This window comes from Phyllobates terribilis, unplaced genomic scaffold (genome assembly GCF_046119375.1).
Source record: "Phyllobates terribilis strain yellow unplaced genomic scaffold, ASM4611937v1 Scaffold_9__5_contigs__length_417890890, whole genome shotgun sequence".
Taxonomy (NCBI): Eukaryota; Metazoa; Chordata; class Amphibia; order Anura; family Dendrobatidae; genus Phyllobates; species Phyllobates terribilis.
The window spans coordinates 359,630,720-359,648,107 of NW_027362769.1; the positions used below are offsets into that span (position 1 = coordinate 359,630,720).

Sequence of the window (17,388 nt, forward strand, 5' to 3'; positions counted from 1 at the left end):
ACGTTCTCTACCTTTACGGAAGATCAACTTTCCTATTTACTTTCCAAATCACACCTCACCACCTGTGAACTTGACCCAATCTCGTCCCACCTCATCCCAAACCTTACCACTATCTTCATCCCAACCTTAGCCTACCTTTTCAACTTGTCATCAACAACTGGTGTCTTTCCCTAATACTTCAAACATGCCTCGATCACACCCAACCTCAAAAAGCCCTCCCTTGACCTATCCTCTCTGACTAGCTATCGACCCATAACACTTGTCCCCTATGCCTCAAAACTACTGGAACAACACGTTCTTTCTGAACTGTCCTCCCACCTCTCCTCCTGCTCCCTCTTCGACCACCTACAATCTGGTTTCTGATCGGACAATTTTACTGAAACTGCACTGACTAAAGTCACCAATGTTGTGGTGACTCTTCTTTGTTATTAGGGAGAACGTTGAAGTAGACAGCAAAGGGTCTTCACATTGCCAGTGAGATTCAAATTAAAATACTTCATCGATGAAGGGAGAGAGACAAAATGCATGCAATATACATTGTCAGCAGGTAGAGTCTTCTGTGTGGCAGCTAAGACTCACCACCTTTATTAGCTAGACAAAACGGAACTACAATTGTTACATACAACAGAACAGGAAACCAAAATAGACAATCAGTGATAACACACTTACCTTGGCCCAATGTAAGCCTTCTTGTCAGGGAATTCACAGGAAACCAATATCTTAGTCAGACATTCCATGATGCAAGTTTAAAGCAGAGGCTTCAGACATAGCAAAAATATAAATTGTTTTCCTAAATAAATAATGAAGCTAGATATAAAATATTAACCATAACACCAATGACCTACTAACAGCCAATCCAAGCTACACTACTTTGTCCTCCTCCTCCTGGACCTGTCATCTGCCTTTGACACAGTGGACCATTCCCTCTTACTCCAGACTCTCTCATCTCTCGGCACCACAGACTTGGCCCCATCTTGGATCTCCTCATACCTAACAGACAGGACATTCAGTGTCTCCCACTCACACGCCACTTCCTCATCTCACTCTTTATCTGTCGGTGTCCCCCAAGGTTCAGTTTTAGGACATTTACTCTTCTCCATCTACACCTTATGCCTGGGACAGTTTATAGAGTCTCACAACTTTCACCTCTATGCCGACGACACACAAATCTACCTCTCTGGACACGATATCTCCTCCCTACTAACCAGAATCCAACAATGTCTGTCCGCTATTTCATCCTTATTCTCTGCTAGATTTCAAAAACTTAACATGGACAAAACAGAATTCATCATCTTACCCCATCTCAACCCCTCAACAAGCCTACAGCCTACAGTAACCCTCGCTCCACCATACCACTCCTCTACCAGCCCTACCCTCACCTACTGTATCCTCACCCATCCCTTGTAGATTGTGAGCCCTCGTGGGCAGGGTCCTTGCTCCTCCTGTACCAGTCGCTGTCACGTTTTGTTCAAGATTATTGTAATTGTTTTTGCTATTTATTCCCATTTCTTCACATGTAATGCGCCATGGAATAAATGGCAATATAATAAATAATAATATTAATTTAAAATAAATAAAAAATAAATACATATATGCCGCTCCTCATTCTCTGCTGCTTCCGTCTCTGCAGCACGTCTCTCTCATCACCTCAGCGGCTGCCAGCTCCACTCTCTGACACAGCGTGGTGCGTCATCATGCCGCTGTGTAAGACGTAGAGGAGGAATGATGGGAGAGGGAGTGTCACATGACTCAGAGAAAAATAGGTGCGCACACACACAGTACGCAGACATGCAGACACACACACACAGTACGCAGACATACACATACACACACAGTACACAGATATGCAATCACACGGTAAGCATACATACACACACATGCACATGGTACACAGATATGTACACATACAATAAACAGACACGTGCATACAGGCATACGTACATATTTGAACACATTCTTAAAAACACATAAAACAGACATAAATATTTATACACAGTCATACACACACACACACGTTAAAATTATTTTTATTATGGGGTTTGGGGAAGCCGGCAACTAACCTCACTCACCTGCCTCGGTCTGAGTCCTGTCCAGCAACTCCTCAGGCATGTGTCAGTGCAATGCTGCTGGCGTGTCACAGATATGACCCTGGACCATCAGGGGCGCCCACTCGCCATCTGGCCCGGACCGCTTCCACGGCATCTGTGTAGGACTACTGGCACTGCTTGATTGCCGGCAGTTCACCTGACATGGCCATGCGCAGTGCACTGTGCGGCTGTGTCTGGTAGTAATGATGTGGTGGGGCGATGCACAAGCACAATTATAGGCGCAGTGTCGCCCCTGCCGTGTCATTACTGGCAGACACAGCCGCACAGTGCACTGTGCATAGCCTTGTCAGGTGAAGTGCCGGTAATCAAGCAACGCCAGAGGTCCTGCACAGATTAAATGAGTCCTCTGCAGCAAATCATACAGTGGAGCAAGGATCGTGTACACAGATAGATCTATATACTGTCTGGTACACAGGTGTCAGCATACCCTAGTGTGGACCATCGCCTGCTATCTGCGGTGTGGGCTCCTATGAGGAGAATGTGGTGGCTCTTAGAAGAGCCTTTGGTTGTTCTGACAGATGTGGAGGAGCGGCGCTCACTTGCTCTTGCGCGCCTTGCTACTCTCGGTCTTCTTGAGCAGCAGCACGGCCTGGATGTTGGGCAGGACGCCTCCCTGGGCAATGGTCACCCCACCCAGCAGCCTGTTGAGCTCCTCGTCATTGCGCACCACCAGCTGCAGGTGACGGGGGATGATGTCTTCTTGTTGTCCCGGGCAGCATTGCCGGCCAATTCCAGGATCTCAGCAGTCAGATACTCCAGCACAGAGGCCAGATAGACCAGAGCGCCGGCTCCGACTCTCTCGGCATAATTGCCTTTGCGGAGAAGCCTGTGCACACGGCCGACTGGGAACTGGAGTCCTGCCCGGGATGAGCGGGTCTTTGCCTTAGCAAGGACTTTGCCTCCTTGTTTGCCGCGTCCAGACATCACTGTAAGTCTCCGAAAAGTCAAAATTAGAGGAAGAATTGAACTCTCCAATAATAATCCGCTGCTGCCCCAACCTCTTACCTTATCATTGGATGGATCTGAAGCCGCCAATGGAGAGTAGACTTGTGGAAACACCAATAAGACGCAGTGGGCTCAGCTTACAAAGGTCACATGACTTTCTTACCCAGTAGAAGAGGAGCAAACAGCATTGCTCATTTGCATGTGTGGCTATAAATACCGCTGCGCTGGAGGAGCAGGAACATTGTTCTCTCTTCTCCGAGTTGTGATCTCTGTATACTCACCATGCCTGATCCCGCCAAGTCTGCGCCAGCGCCCAAGAACGGCTCCAAGAAAGCCGTCACTAAGACTCAGAAGAAGGACGGCAAGAAATGTAGGAAGAGCAGGAAGGAGAGCTACGCCATCTACGTGTACAAGGTGCGGAAGCAGGTCCACCCCGACACTGGCATCTCCTACAAGGCCATGGGCATCATGAACTCCTCTGTCAACGACATCTTCGAGCGCATCGCAAGGGGGAATCCTCCCGCCTGGCTCACTACAACAAGCGCTCCACCATCACCTCCCGGGAGATCCAGACAGCCGTGCACCTGCTGCTGTCCGGAAAGCTGGCCAAGCACGCCGTGTCCGAGGGCACCAAGGCCGTCACCAAATACACCAGCGCCAAGTGATCTGCTTCGTCTGCTGCTCCGCCATCACCCCAAAGGCTCTTCTGAGAGCCACCACCCCGTCTACATCAGAGCTGTTGCTGCTTCTGTGTTCTCTCCCGTCTCCCCGAGGGGTCTGACCACATAGCCCGGGTCTCTGTCTAGTGACAGGGTAAATAGCAGGTGGCGCAAGTAGAAGTGAAGGCTAAGGGCTAACGAAGAAGATGACGAGAAAACTGGGGCTGCTTCTGGGTTCTCCTTCACAGCTCAGCACTTTCACCAATGCCCTTGTGATTTCAGATGGAAGTTCAGTGACTTATTTAAGCCCTTGCTCCTCAGATCTGACTCCTTTTCGTCTCATTCCTATTTTAGGAATTGATTCGGTTTAGTTTCTCTAAATAATGAAATTACTTCACTGTTTTATGAAAGGTGATGATTACATGAGATTGTGGTCGGTGGAGTTTCTTAGTGATGAGCAGCATGCTCACCATTATTCGTTACGAGCTCGAGATGCTCGTTGCTGGCGAGTATTTTTTGAATGTTCGGGAGCTTGAATCGCCGCCCCGCATGTTTGGTGCATATTATACAGCCAATTACCATGCAAGGGTTGCGTGACAGTCAATGTCATGCCATAGCCAAGTTGGTTGTGGCATTACAGTGACTGGCTGGCCGCACAGTGTCATCAGGTTTATATCAGACCTGGCGCTGCCATGCTCGTCACAGTCACTACGGAATCAGACAGTGTAGGGAGAGCTGTTGCTGAGCTAAGGAGTAGTGATGAGTGAGCACTAAAATGCTCGAGTACTCGTTGCTCGGGTTGAGCAAATTGGAATACTCGGGTGCTTGACCCGAGCAATGAGCCCAATGTAATTCTATAGAAAACTCGAGCATTTTTCAGGCTGCTCCCCCCGGTGGTTTGCAGAGGGCCTAAAAATTGCCCAAATCGAACAGTGCTCAAATGACATGGGAACAGCATGGGGAAGACCCCTGGAAGCATTTCTGACTCCCAGGTCACTGCTGTCAACAACGTTTTCAGAGTATTACGCCACTTTTACGGAGTCACAATAAAACATACAAAAGCAAAATGGATTTTCCTGGGAAATATATTAAGGAACATTCTTTCCAGGGTAATGACTTGTATATAAGGCAAAATAAATAACCAAAACCAAAAATACTCCGCCACACCTTGGGCTATATTCAAACGTAGCATTTTTTATGCGTTTTTGCACTTTTGCATTGCTTTCAGCAAAGACAAATACATTCACTGGGAAATGTCATTTTAACATTTTACAACCTTATTTGGCCATGTGGTGTGTGACACATCATCAGACACATGCATACAGTGCTGAAAAGACATGGGAACAGCATGGGGAAGACCTTTGGAACCATTTCTGACTCCCAGGTCACTGCCTAAAAGTGTGCCCATCATAAGTGATAAGATGCCTCCCGCCATGCACCTGTCGTTGCAGACTTGCAACAATCACCGTCCATGTCCTTGTCCCAGTGCAGCGTTCAGTTTGTGTCACCCCAGGCCTGGATGCCACAAACTTGTAAGGCTATGTCTGAGAGCAGGAGGGAGGTTCTCTTGTCATGGACCATTTGCATGCAGCACCTCCTGTCCCAGGCCAGTAGGGGGAGCAGGCTGCCCCTATAAAAACTGGTACTGAGGGCAGGGTTAGGGAGACCAGGACCCACTTCTGAAGCATCCAGACGGGTTCCCCAGAAGAGAGAGACAGGTCAGCCGCAGCGGAGGAATCCACGAGGCAAAGGAGGAACTGAAAGCCAGGGACAGAGGCGATGAGAGCCGATGCTGGCAGAGAGAGACTACACAACCGGACACTGGGGTCCGAGGCTGTCAGGGTTGCAAGCCCTGCAGCAGATAACCAACCCGCAAGGGATTTCAGGTCCCTTGGCCAAGAAGCCTGGAGGCTCCACCACACAGAGGCACCGGTACAGCACGGAGAAGCTACAGGTACCTAAGGCCCGAGTCGCAAGCCATACAGGCGTAGTACACGGCAAGCTCAGGGACGTGGGCTATCATACCACTAAAGGGGGAGATAGTAAGCAAGGGCAGAGAGAGAACGGTAGGCCTACCCACTCTCCCTGACCAGTGGAGCTCGCCCGAATGCCCTCAGACACCCAGGTCCATTCCTACACTGTACTCCTGGTGGGTCTGTGATAAGATCAGTAAAAGACCCTGGACTGCATTATTGGACTCTGTGTGGTTACTGCTGCGCCTGCACCATCACCCCCAGGATCCTATTATACTGCCCTGAGGCTACACTCCTCCCGTGGGGAGTTGTACTATTCCCTGCTGCATCCCCAACACCAGCCTCAGCGGTCTGCCTTGCAGCGGCGGTCCTCCCTGACCTCAATCCACGGGTGGCATAGTCGGACATTACCTAAAACATATAAAAGGACTGCCACTGGTCTGACCACCCTGAGCCACGGGACCGGGTCGCCACTACTACTCCCAGCATTGCCCTGAAGCCCGGTCCCGAGTGCCCCACGGCCCATGGGGTGAGTCAAGTTGTCCCTACCCCATTCCTTGGAATGCAAGCACAAGTATGCAGCCAGCCACCCACCCACCCACCTACAGGCTGCAATACTATACTGCCAAATTTTTGACAGCTGCTTGCACTTGAAATGTGGCCTTTTAGGCTCGTGGAGGCGGATGCTTTTCATAACCTCATGCCGGCGGCAGCTGGGTGTCCATGCTTGGTCCCCAGCCGCCACTATTTCTCCCGGTATCGTCTCCGCCTTCCACAAGCACGGGTCCCACAACATTACCCGTGCCCTCCCCAGTGCACTTACTGGTAAGGACTGCCTACCGACAAACACGTGGACAGGTGAATGTGGCCAGGAACGGTACAGAGACAGTCCACATCTTTTTTTGCTGAGAGTTGTATTTAGCTCGGTGAAAGTACTGGCATAGAGGGAATCCGTATCTACCCTGGCTGTCATTTCTCCGTCACCAGGTTCCGCCCATTGTCACACACGACCATGCCTGGCTGTATTTTCAGCGGTGAGAGCCACAGATCAGGCTGCTGTGTTACAGCTTTCAACAACTCTGCATCGCTGGGCGGTTTGTCAATTAAGCATTAAGCATGTTATCTTCAGCACAGCCTGTTGCCGCTTGGCCAAGGCAGTGCTGCAGTGCTGTTAGCTTGTGACTGATGTGGTCATTTCGGAGATGGAGGAAGAGGTGCAGGAGCTGAACATTGTGATTACATTGAGGTTAAATTGGTGATGCTGTTTTTTATACTAAAGAAAGATCCTATTGTTTTGTTTTTTTACGTTATTTTTTAAGACAAATGCATTCACCGAGAAATGTCATTTTAACATTTTACAACCTTATCTGGCAATGTGGTGTGTGACACATCATCAGAAACATACTGTTTTATTTATGATGGAGGGACTCCGAAAGTCATAAAGCCTATTTTTAGAGGGACATCAGACCGCCCTTACTATTCTTAAAAGGCCAGCAGTTGGCCCTCGCTATTGTTAGAGAGCCGTCAGGTGGCTATGCGTTGTTGTTCCCATTATTACCAAGTGGGTCTCCTATACTGTTATTGCGTATCCAGTGACTGCAAGGGCTGCCAAAAATTTGGACGCAATCCAATATCCCTTTGAAGAGACATAGAGGAGGGTCTCAGTAAAAAAATGTTCCCATTATAAAGGAGCGGGTCTCCTATAGTGGTAATGCCCATGCTGTGACTGCAAGGGCTGCCAAAATTTGGGAAAAAACCCTCTAAGAATTTAAAGACACATAGAACAGGGCCACAGTAACGACACATTCCATTTAGAAAGGAGAGAGTCTGCTATACAGTTATAGGTTATGCAGTGAGTCCAATGGCTGACCAATTTTAGGATAAACCCCACTAAGAATTTAAAGACACATAGAGCAGGGCCACAGTAACAAGGTACGACATGTATCCATTAGAAAGGAGAGGGTGTGCTATACAGTTATAGGGTATGCAGTGAGTCCAACGGCTGACCAATTTTAAGAAAAAACCCACTAAGAATTTAAAGACACATAGAGCAGGGCCACAGTAATGACAAATTCTCATTAGAAAGGAGAGAGTCTCCCATAGTGTTGGCCTATGCAGTGAATGCAAGGGCTGCCAAAAATTTGGAGGCACTTCAATGCCCCTTGGAAGAGACGTGGAGGAGGGCCTCATGAAAAAAATTGTCCCTTTAAAATGAAGTGGGCCTCCTATACTTATAATGCCCATGCGCTAAGTGTATGAGCTGACAAACATTTACCCCTGGGGGGTACACATGAACATACTGTATACATTTTTTTTTTTTTACGGGCATCATAAACACACTTTAAAAAAATTATGTGGGTGATGCATCACGGACCATGGTCACCCTGGTGATATGGTGGTGGAGGATGAGGATGAAGAGAAGGACAAGAGCAAATAGCCAAAATCAGGAAGCGTATACCAATGTGTGGGAAAAGGTGCATGGGAATACACCTCCCAAGGAAAGACACTGGATTTGAGTTTATGTTACGCTGCTATCATTCGGTGGTGTAGAGTAGTCTTGCCCAATCCATCCCTTGTTTATTTTTATAAGAGTCAACATGTCAGCATTTTCAGTTGACAGGCGGATGCACTTATCAGTTATAATTCCACCAGCGGCACTAAAAACCCGCTCTGATAAAACGCTGGCGGCAGGGTAGCCCAGGACCTCCAAGGCATAGAGAGCCAGTTCATTCCACGTATCCAGCTTGAATACCCAATAATTATAAGGCACAGCGGAATCATGGAGGACGTTGGTACGGTCGGCAAGGTACTCCCTCAGCATCTGGCCAAACTTTGCACTCCTTGTGAGAGTACCCCACGCCTCAGGGCCTGTGCGATGAGAGGGGCTGTGAAAATTCTCTCAGAACTTTGACAGTGTTCCCTGGCCTCTGCTGGATTGAAGTTGTGTCTCTCTCGCCTGTATTCCTTGGTTGTCCAACAAACTGTGACCTCTGCCGCCAGCGGTTTCAGATGGGAATTTTTGAAATAGCTCCGCAACAAGGGCCTTCTGGTACAGCCCCATTTTAGTAGACCTGTCCGTGTCAGGAATAAGAGATATAAAGTTCTCCTTGTAGCGTGGGTCTAGCAGTGTCACCAACCAGTAATGACTGTCACCCAAAATTTTGAGAACCTGAGGGTCACGGGAAAGGCAGCGTAACATAAACTCAGCCATGTGTGCCATACTGATAACATCTGACCCGGCTCTGAGTAATCCCACTTCCCAGGGTGAGGGCTGTGAGCATCACACAACACCCACATAATTTTTGTTAAAGGGTGTTTATGATGCCCGTAAAAAAAAATTTATACAGTATGTTCATGTTTACCCCCCAGGGGTAAATGTTTGTCAGCCCATACACTTAGTTCATGGGCATTACAAGTATAAGAGACTAGCTCCTTTCTAATGGGAACATTTTTTTTTATGAGGCCCTCCTCCACGTCTCCTTCCAAGGGCATTGGAGTTCCTCCAAATTTTTGGAAACTCTTGCATTTACTGCATAGGCAAACACAATGGGAGACCCACTTCCTAATAATGGGAACATTGTTTTCAGGAGGCCCTCCTCTACATCTCTACCAAGGGGCATTGGAGTAGGTCCAAATTTTTGGCAGCCCTTGCTTTCACTGCATAGGCAAACAGTATGGGAGACCCACTTCCTAATAATGGGAATATTGTTTTCAGGAGGCCCTCCTCTAAGTCTCTTCAAAGGGGTATTGGGGTGCGTCCAAATTTTCAAAGGGGTATTGGGGTGCGTCCACATTTTGGGCAGCCCTGCCACTCACTGCATATGCAATAACAGTATAGGAGACCCACTCTTTAGAAATGGGAACAGCAAAGCATAGCCGGCTGATGGCTCTCTAAGAATAGTGAGGGCCGACTGCTGGCCCTTTAAGAATAGTAAAGGTCCACTGATGGCCCTATAAAAATAGGCTTTATGACTTTCAGAGTCCCCCTCCTTCATAAATGAAACAGGATGTGTCTGATCATGTCTCACACACCACATGGCCAGATAAGGTTGTAAAATGTTAAAATGATATTTCCCGATGAATGCATTTGTCATGGTTGAAAGCAATGCAAAAGTGCAAAAACGCATGAAAAACGCTACGTGTGATCATAGCCCAAGGTGTGGAGAAGTATTTTTGGTTTTGGTTATTTATTTTGCCTTGTATACAAGTCATTACCCTGGAAAGGATGTTCCTTAACATATTTCCCAGGAAAATCCATTTTGGTTTAGTTTTTGTATGTTTTATTGTGAGTCCGTAAAAGTTGCGTAATACCTCTGACAACGTTGTTGACAGCAGTGACCTGGGAGTCCGAAATGCTGTTCCCATACCATTTGAACACTGTTCCCATCGATGTGGGCAATTTTTAGGCCCTCTGTAGACTGCCGGGGGGAGCCGCCTGAAAAATGCTCGAGTTTCCCATAGACTTACATTGTGCTCGTTGCTCGGGTCGAGCACCCGAGTATTCCAATGTGCTCGACCCGACCAGCAAGCAGCCGAGCATTTTAGTCCTATCCCATCAGTAGTGAGCTGTTATTAATAGGCTGGGAAGATCCATGGATAGTGACCCCATCCCGGCATAATAACACCAGACCCCAGCTGTCTGCTTTCCCTAAGCTGATTAAGAAAAATGAGGGGGACACCACGCCATTTTTTCTTTCTTTACTATGTAAATACATGTACAGTAAGCTACACACGTACTGCGCTAATTATATATCTCACTGACATCTTTCTATCTATTCTATGCATATATCTATTCTATCTATTCTATTCTGACGGGTCACACTGTGCATATACACTCATGGTCTGTGTGACGATTTTTTTCTCGCACCCATTGCTGACTCTCGTCCGATATCTGCGGCCACTCGCAGCAAGCAAGGATGAGCACATTATTGCAAGAAGGTGACCAGGATGGGGCATTACTACAAGAAGGTTGTACTATCCATTGCGGGCGCCCTCACATAGTTCCCCTGCACTCTTCATGAGGGACACTGACAAACTCACTACCCTGGTCATGGTAGCATCCTCACGCTCCTCTCCCCACTTCTCCTGAGCACACTACACTGCTCCCATGCTCTTAAAGGGGCAGCGTGCGCACCTGCAAAGATTCCCCCAGCCAACAGTTCGGAGGCATCTTGTATAAAAGGCACTCTCCCCAATAAGGAGGTGCCTGAGCAACCCCTACAGTTACTTTGTGTTTGTGTGTGTTCAACTGTATGTTGACAGATATATACTGTACACATAGCTCCCAACCGTCCTGTTTTCGGTGGGACTGTCCCGCTTTGAGGGCTCAGTCCCGCATCCCGTCACGGCTCAGCTGTTCTCCCGGCTGTGGAGGGTGGTGTTGCGGTGGTGGAGCAGCGGGCACAGGTAGTAGACAGCAGCCACAACTACCACGTGTGCCCCCTGCTAAACATAATGAATATTCACTCTTCTCCATGTCTATGGGAGTGGAGAGGAGTGAATATTCATTCTCTTTAGTAGCGGTCACAGAGGATCGCGGAGTCGCAGCAGGAGCTGCGCTCGTGCTGAAAGTGCGCACTATTAAGGAGAGTGACTATTCACTCCTGTCCACGCCCATAGTCCCAGCGTGGAGAGGAGTGAATATCCCCGTAACTCACCTTGGCATCTAATAGAGCATGGCAGTGATGTCATGCGCTGCTCAGATACTGAGATCAGCTACTGACACACAGGACACAGCGCTGGAGCAGAGGGGAGGAAGGAAGGAGCGTAGAAGCGTTTATTTTTTTCATGTGTGCAGTGATGGGGGGCCATGCACACTAGGATTGTGGGGCCATACATACCAGGATAGGGGATTAGGGGGCCATGCACACCAGGATTGGGGATGAGGTGACCATGCATACCAGGAATGGGGATGAGGGGGCCATGCACACCAGGATTGGGGATGAGGGGGCCATGCATACCAGGATTGGGGATGAGGGGACCATGCATACCAGGATTGAGGAAGAGGGGTCCACGCACACCAGGATTGGGGAGGAGGGGGTAATGCATACCAGGATTGGGGAGGAGTGGGCCATGCATACCAGGATGGGAAGGAGGGGACTATGCATACCAGGATTGGGGATAAGGGGGCCATGTATACCAGAATTGGGGAGGAGGGGGCCATGCATACAAGGATTGGGGAGGAGGGGGCCATGCATACCAGGATTGGGGAGGAGGGGGCCATGCATACAAGGATTGGGGAGGAGGGGGCCATGCAAACCAGGATTGGGAAGAGGGGGCCATGCATACCAGGATGGTTGTGATGGGGCCATGCATGCCTTGAATGGGGATGAGTGGGCCATGCATACCAGGATGGGGATGAGTGGGGCAAGCATACCAGGATTGGGAGGAGGGGGCCATGCATACCAGGATTGGGGTGGAGGGGGCCATGTATACCAGGAATGGGGATCAGTGGGCCATCCATACCAGTAATGGGGATGAGGGCCGTCTGCTGAATGCCCCTCATTACCAGCTCCCCTTTGACAACTCTTCCTGCCAGGGGAGAAAGAAATCACCATCATGCCCAAAGACATCCAGCTGGCCCGCCGGATCCGTGGGGAGAGAGCTTAGATCCGTCCTACACGTCTGACTATAACAAAGGCTCTTTTCAGAGCCACCAAATCCTCCATAATAACGAGCTGATCCCTCACATCTGCTTCATATTCTGCTGAGTGTTCACTTGTGCTCAGTAACATCAGGGGCGCTCAGTTCTCTTCTCAGTCCGCTATTGGTATCTGGGGGGATTATTCCCTCCAATGCAGTTATAAGGGTGTGTAGAAATGATCTGATAACTACACGAAGTACATTCTACTCATTCAACCACTTAATATTCGTATCCCCACTAGTTTTCGCACCGATCTTGCCGCACATCCAATAATATCAGCTTTATATAATGTATTAGGAGTCTGGACTGTGTTTTGAAGGAATAAATGCGCAGATTTCTTGGTGTATATGATGCGATCATTATAGGACGTCCATTATCCAGCGCTATCTCCTGTGAACACTCGCTGACTCCTATCAGCCGCACGGGTCTGATCCTGGAAACGTATCAGGGTTAAGAGACTAATATCCTCTGCAGCTCTGTAGTAGGTTTATCTAGATAATATTAACCGACATTTTATAAAATCCCCGCCTCCTTCTTTCAAAGTTCTCTGTAAACTGCAGTATCTCGTTTCTTTATATTCCCGGCACTCGGAATATTGCTGGTGTGATGGAGTCACCATTGTTAGAATCAGTTCTGCACTTTGTGTTATAGAAAGCGGATACTGTTCCCTCGATCCTGGAAATGATAGAAATTCCTGTATGGAACCAAGAGACCATTGATCGCTCAACACAAGCAAATTTCCTGATATCCGACCGTCCTGAAACCACGTGATCCAGAAGGACAAAGAACAGAAAAAGCCATCAGCCCCTGAGCGGGAACTTCCTATTCGGTAACTATTAACATTAGCTCCTCCCCTTCCTCTGCTGATTGGCTGAACACAGGACGTTAGGGAGTTTGAATTTCCCGCTCCTTGTAGTTTCCGCAGCTTCTACATGTAATTGTGTTACTACTTCTGCTGTGAAGAGAAGTGTCCGGTCTATAGATAAACTCCACTGACCACATTCATGTAATCACCTTCCAGATCACAGTGTATTCTCCATTGGATATGGGACCACTGGAATGAGAATCAATCAGCTGCTCAGTGATTATGTTATTTATACGGTTCCTTTTTTATTTGCTCAATCTGAGCTGTTGTCATTATCTTCTACAGGAAGATAACAAATGTTCTCTAAGTGCAAATCCTCAAATGAAGAAACAAGTGATATCTGAGTTTTATGATCTCTGTCAATTACAATACAAGTGTTATTAGGAGAAAGTAAATATTGTCATTTCTGATGAGCGGAAAATCCCAGTGGTGGCAAAATATTAAGAGTATCTGAGCAGTGCTGCTGACCGCGGCTTCCTCCCTGCACTGTCCTTAGAAGAGGCAATAATCCTGGCTGCCACAATCCTCCTCTGGTCCTGTCCAGGCATGGTCACATGCTGCTGCTCCTGGCAAATCACCGCACCCCAAGAGCAATTCTATCAGAAGTGACAAGCCCGTTTTGGAAACGTCACAGAGCTCAGTCAGGATCCTATAGATTAGTCACCGGGAGCAGCCAGAATGTCACATGTATTAATACATGTAGATTGTACAGAATGAAGCCATGGCAAGGGATGATGAGGGGAGTAGTAAGATGCGGAAATGACCATGGAGATGTGAATAGCATGTTAGGAATATGCTGGTATGATGGAAGTGGGGGTTAATCACTGTCAGTGCCGCTATCTGTATATTCAGCAGTGATCTGATGCTTCTACTCAGCTTCATCTCACTTGCAGGAGGTTGGTGTCGTGTCTGCCCTTTTATTTATGGACTGTATCTGACACATTTCTCATCACAGGGAAAAGATATATATTAGACGCTGCGGAAACTGCACAATGAGCGGGAAATTCAAACTCCCCAACAGTTCTGTGTTCAGCCAATCAGCAGAGGAAGGAGGAGCTAATGTCGATTCTGTAAGACCCGCCCTGGAAACGCGGCATCTCTGCAGTCCTCTCTCTGGTCCATCTATACGCTATATAAAAGAAGAGTCGGTGCGGTTTAGTCATTTTTTCTACTGATTATTTGGAAGATGTCTGGTCGCGGTAAAGGAGGGAAAGGTCTCGGGAAGGGCGGTGCCAAGCGGCACAGGAAGGTGCTCCGTGATAACATCCAGGGCATCACCAAGCCTGCCATCCGCCGTCTCGCTCGCAGAGGAGGCGTCAAGCGCATCTCCGGCCTCATCTATGAAGAGACTCGCGGTGTCCTGAAAGTCTTCCTGGAGAACGTGATCCGTGACGCCGTCACCTACACCGAGCACGCCAAGAGGAAGACCGTCACCGCTATGGACGTGGTGTACGCGCTCAAGCGCCAGGGCCGCACTCTCTACGGCTTCGGAGGTTAATTGTATTCTCTGCTCCATCCTGACAACCCAAAGGCTCTTTTCAGAGCCACCACATCTTCTAAGTGAGAGGCTACAATCTCCTGTTGCTGTGCCGGGAGCTGATCTCTACTGTGCACTGGTGATCTCTGTATTCTGGCTGGTAGATCGCTCAGGTGTCCGGTTTGGGTGATGTGATGTGTCTTCTTATGGATCTATAACAAATATTACACACGGTGGATGCGGGGGAGTGGTGATACATATAGCTCTGTGCACACAGCTCATACCCTGCTGTGATGCGATTATTACAGAACAGAAATCCAAGTCTTGCCATGAGATGAATGTGTTGATTCTGCTACATGATATTTTTTCAGATCAGTGTAGGATGCAGCGAATATTCACTGCATGAGGCAGCTGGATAGATGGCCGCCCTGTGTACCCGGTATGTAGACTCCAATGTGATGACCGCTGATCTGTTTAGGCAATGAGTAGTAACCAGATATAGGGGTTTCCTCCTCCGTTTAACTCCTTAGTGGCCGTGTGACTGCTGATCACACACATGATTTACTCAAGCGGCTCCTTCCCCCACTACAGACCCGCAGCGCTCACATCAGGCTCCTGGTAGAACATGAGAGACTTGTCTTAGTCTGTGGTGGGATCGGAACCGACACCACAGGGAATCCGCAAAGAATAATACGCGGGTGAGTGAGGAGCCTCCTGCACGTGTAGATGGAGCGGAGAAGCATCAGATCACTGCTGAATATACAGATAACGGCACTGATTGGAATTAACCTCCTCTCCCCCTACATGAGGATTGTGTGGAGCGCAGAAAACCCAAGCAAAGTAATCGTCCAATTTATAGGTTTTGTGGAATAAAAAACATAATGACTGGACTCCATGCTTAATCTTCCCCTACGGAAATATTTACCAGTCATCCCTTGTACACTGCTGAATATACTAGATCACTGCACCATCACCACACCAGTAACATGTAGCAGGATCTACCTGTGCATTTAATGCTTCTACTCTATAGTAAACAATGTATCGTGTAGTTCTATCTGACGCTGCAGGCGATGGGTCGCTTATCCACCAGCGGTGCCGGCTCTGATGAGGAGGATGTGGTGGCTCTTAGAAGAGCCTTTGGTTGTTCGGACAGATGTGGAGGAGCGGCGCTCACTTGCTCTTGCTCGCCTTGCTGCTCTCGGTCTTCTTGGGCAGCAGCACGGCCTGGATGTTGGGCAGGACGCCTCCCTGGGCAATGGTCACCCCACCCAGCAGCCTGTTGAGCTCCTCGTCATTGCGCACCGCCAGCTGCAGGTGACGGGGGATGATGCGGGTCTTCTTGTTGTCCCGGGCGGCATTGCCGGCCAATTCCAGGATCTCAGCAGTCAGATACTCCAGCACAGCGGCCAGATAGACCGGAGCGCCGGCGCCGACTCTCTCGGCATAATTGCCCTTGCGGAGAAGCCTGTGCACACGGCCGACTGGGAACTGGAGTCCTGCCCGGGATGAGCGGGTCTTTGCCTTAGCACGGACTTTGCCTCCTTGTTTGCCGCGTCCAGACATCGCTGTAATCTTCTCCAAATAGTCAAAAGCAGAGACAGAAGTGAACTCTAGAATAATGCCCCTTCTGGCTCCTCAGCCGCTTTTTATCCGCTGCTGCCCCGACCTCCTACCTTATCATTGGATGGATCTGAAGCCGCCAATGGAGAGCAGACGTGTGGAAACACCAATAAGACGCAGCGGGCGAAGCTTACACAGGTCACATGACTTTCTTACCCAGTAGGAGAGGAGCAGGCGGCAGTGCTCATTTGCATGTGTGGCTATAAATACCGCTGCGCTGCAGGAGCAGGAACATTGTTCTCTCTTCTCGGAGTTGTGATCGCTGTATACTCACCATGCCTGATCCCGCCAAGTCTGCGCCAGCGCCCAAGAAGGGCTCCAAGAAAGCCGTCACTAAGACTCAGAAGAAGGACGGCAAGAAACGTAGGAAGAGCAGGAAGGAGAGTTACGCCATCTACGTGTACAAGGTGCTGAAGCAGGTCCACCCCGACACCGGCATCTCCTCCAAGGCCATGGGCATCATGAACTCCTTCGTCAACGACATCTTCGAGCGCATCGCAGGGGAATCCTCCCGCCTGGCTCACTACAACAAGCGCTCCACCATCACCTCCCGGGAGATCCAGACCGCCGTGCGCCTGCTGCTGCCCGGAGAGCTGGCCAAGCACGCCGTGTCCGAGGGCACCAAGGCCGTCACCAAGTACACCAGCGCCAAGTGATCTGCTCCGTCTGCTGCTCCGCCATCACCCCAAAGGCTCTTCTAAGAGCCACCACCCCGTCTACATCAGAGCTGTGGCTGCTCCTGTGTCCTCTCCCGTCTACATCAGAGCTGTGGCTGCTCCTGTGTCCTCTGCCATCTACATCGGAGCTGTGGCTGCTCCTGTGTCCTCTGCCGTCTACATCGGAGCTGTGGCTGCTCCTGTGTCCTCTGCCGTCTACATCGGAGCTGTGGCTGCTCCTGTGTCCTCTCCCGTCTCCATCAGAGCTGTGGCTGCTCCTGTGTCCTCTCCCGTGTACATCAGAGCTGTGGCTGCTCCTGTGTCCTCTCCCGTGTACATCAGAGCTGTGGCTGCTCCTGTGTCCTCTCCCGTCTACATCAGAGCTGTGGCTGCTCCTGTGTCCTCTCCCGTCTACATCAGAGCTGTGGCTGCTCCTGTGTCC

At 49.3% G+C, this 17,388-nt stretch overlaps 3 protein-coding genes and 1 pseudogene across 3 annotated transcripts; 3 read left to right on the plus strand and 1 right to left on the minus strand.

Moving 5' to 3' along the window:
• Window positions 1-3,335: 3,335 nt before the first annotated feature.
• On the plus strand, window positions 3,336-3,718 carry LOC141161034 (histone H2B 1.1-like; annotated as a pseudogene).
• A 10,661-nt stretch (window positions 3,719-14,379) lies between these two features.
• On the plus strand, window positions 14,380-14,691 carry LOC141161035 (histone H4). The gene has a single exon (XM_073645823.1). It carries the CDS (start codon window positions 14,380-14,382, stop codon window positions 14,689-14,691), a length of 312 nt encoding a protein of 103 aa, XP_073501924.1.
• Window positions 14,692-15,840: 1,149 nt separating this feature from the next.
• Window positions 15,841-16,233, minus strand: LOC141161036 (histone H2A type 1-like). Its single transcript, XM_073645824.1, has one exon. It carries the CDS (start codon window positions 16,231-16,233, stop codon window positions 15,841-15,843), a length of 393 nt encoding a protein of 130 aa, XP_073501925.1.
• A 294-nt stretch (window positions 16,234-16,527) lies between these two features.
• On the plus strand, window positions 16,528-16,964 carry LOC141161037 (histone H2B 1.1-like). The gene has a single exon (XM_073645825.1). It carries the CDS (start codon window positions 16,566-16,568, stop codon window positions 16,944-16,946), a length of 381 nt encoding a protein of 126 aa, XP_073501926.1. The 5' UTR covers window positions 16,528-16,565; the 3' UTR covers window positions 16,947-16,964.
• The last annotated feature ends 424 nt before the right edge of the window (window positions 16,965-17,388 follow it).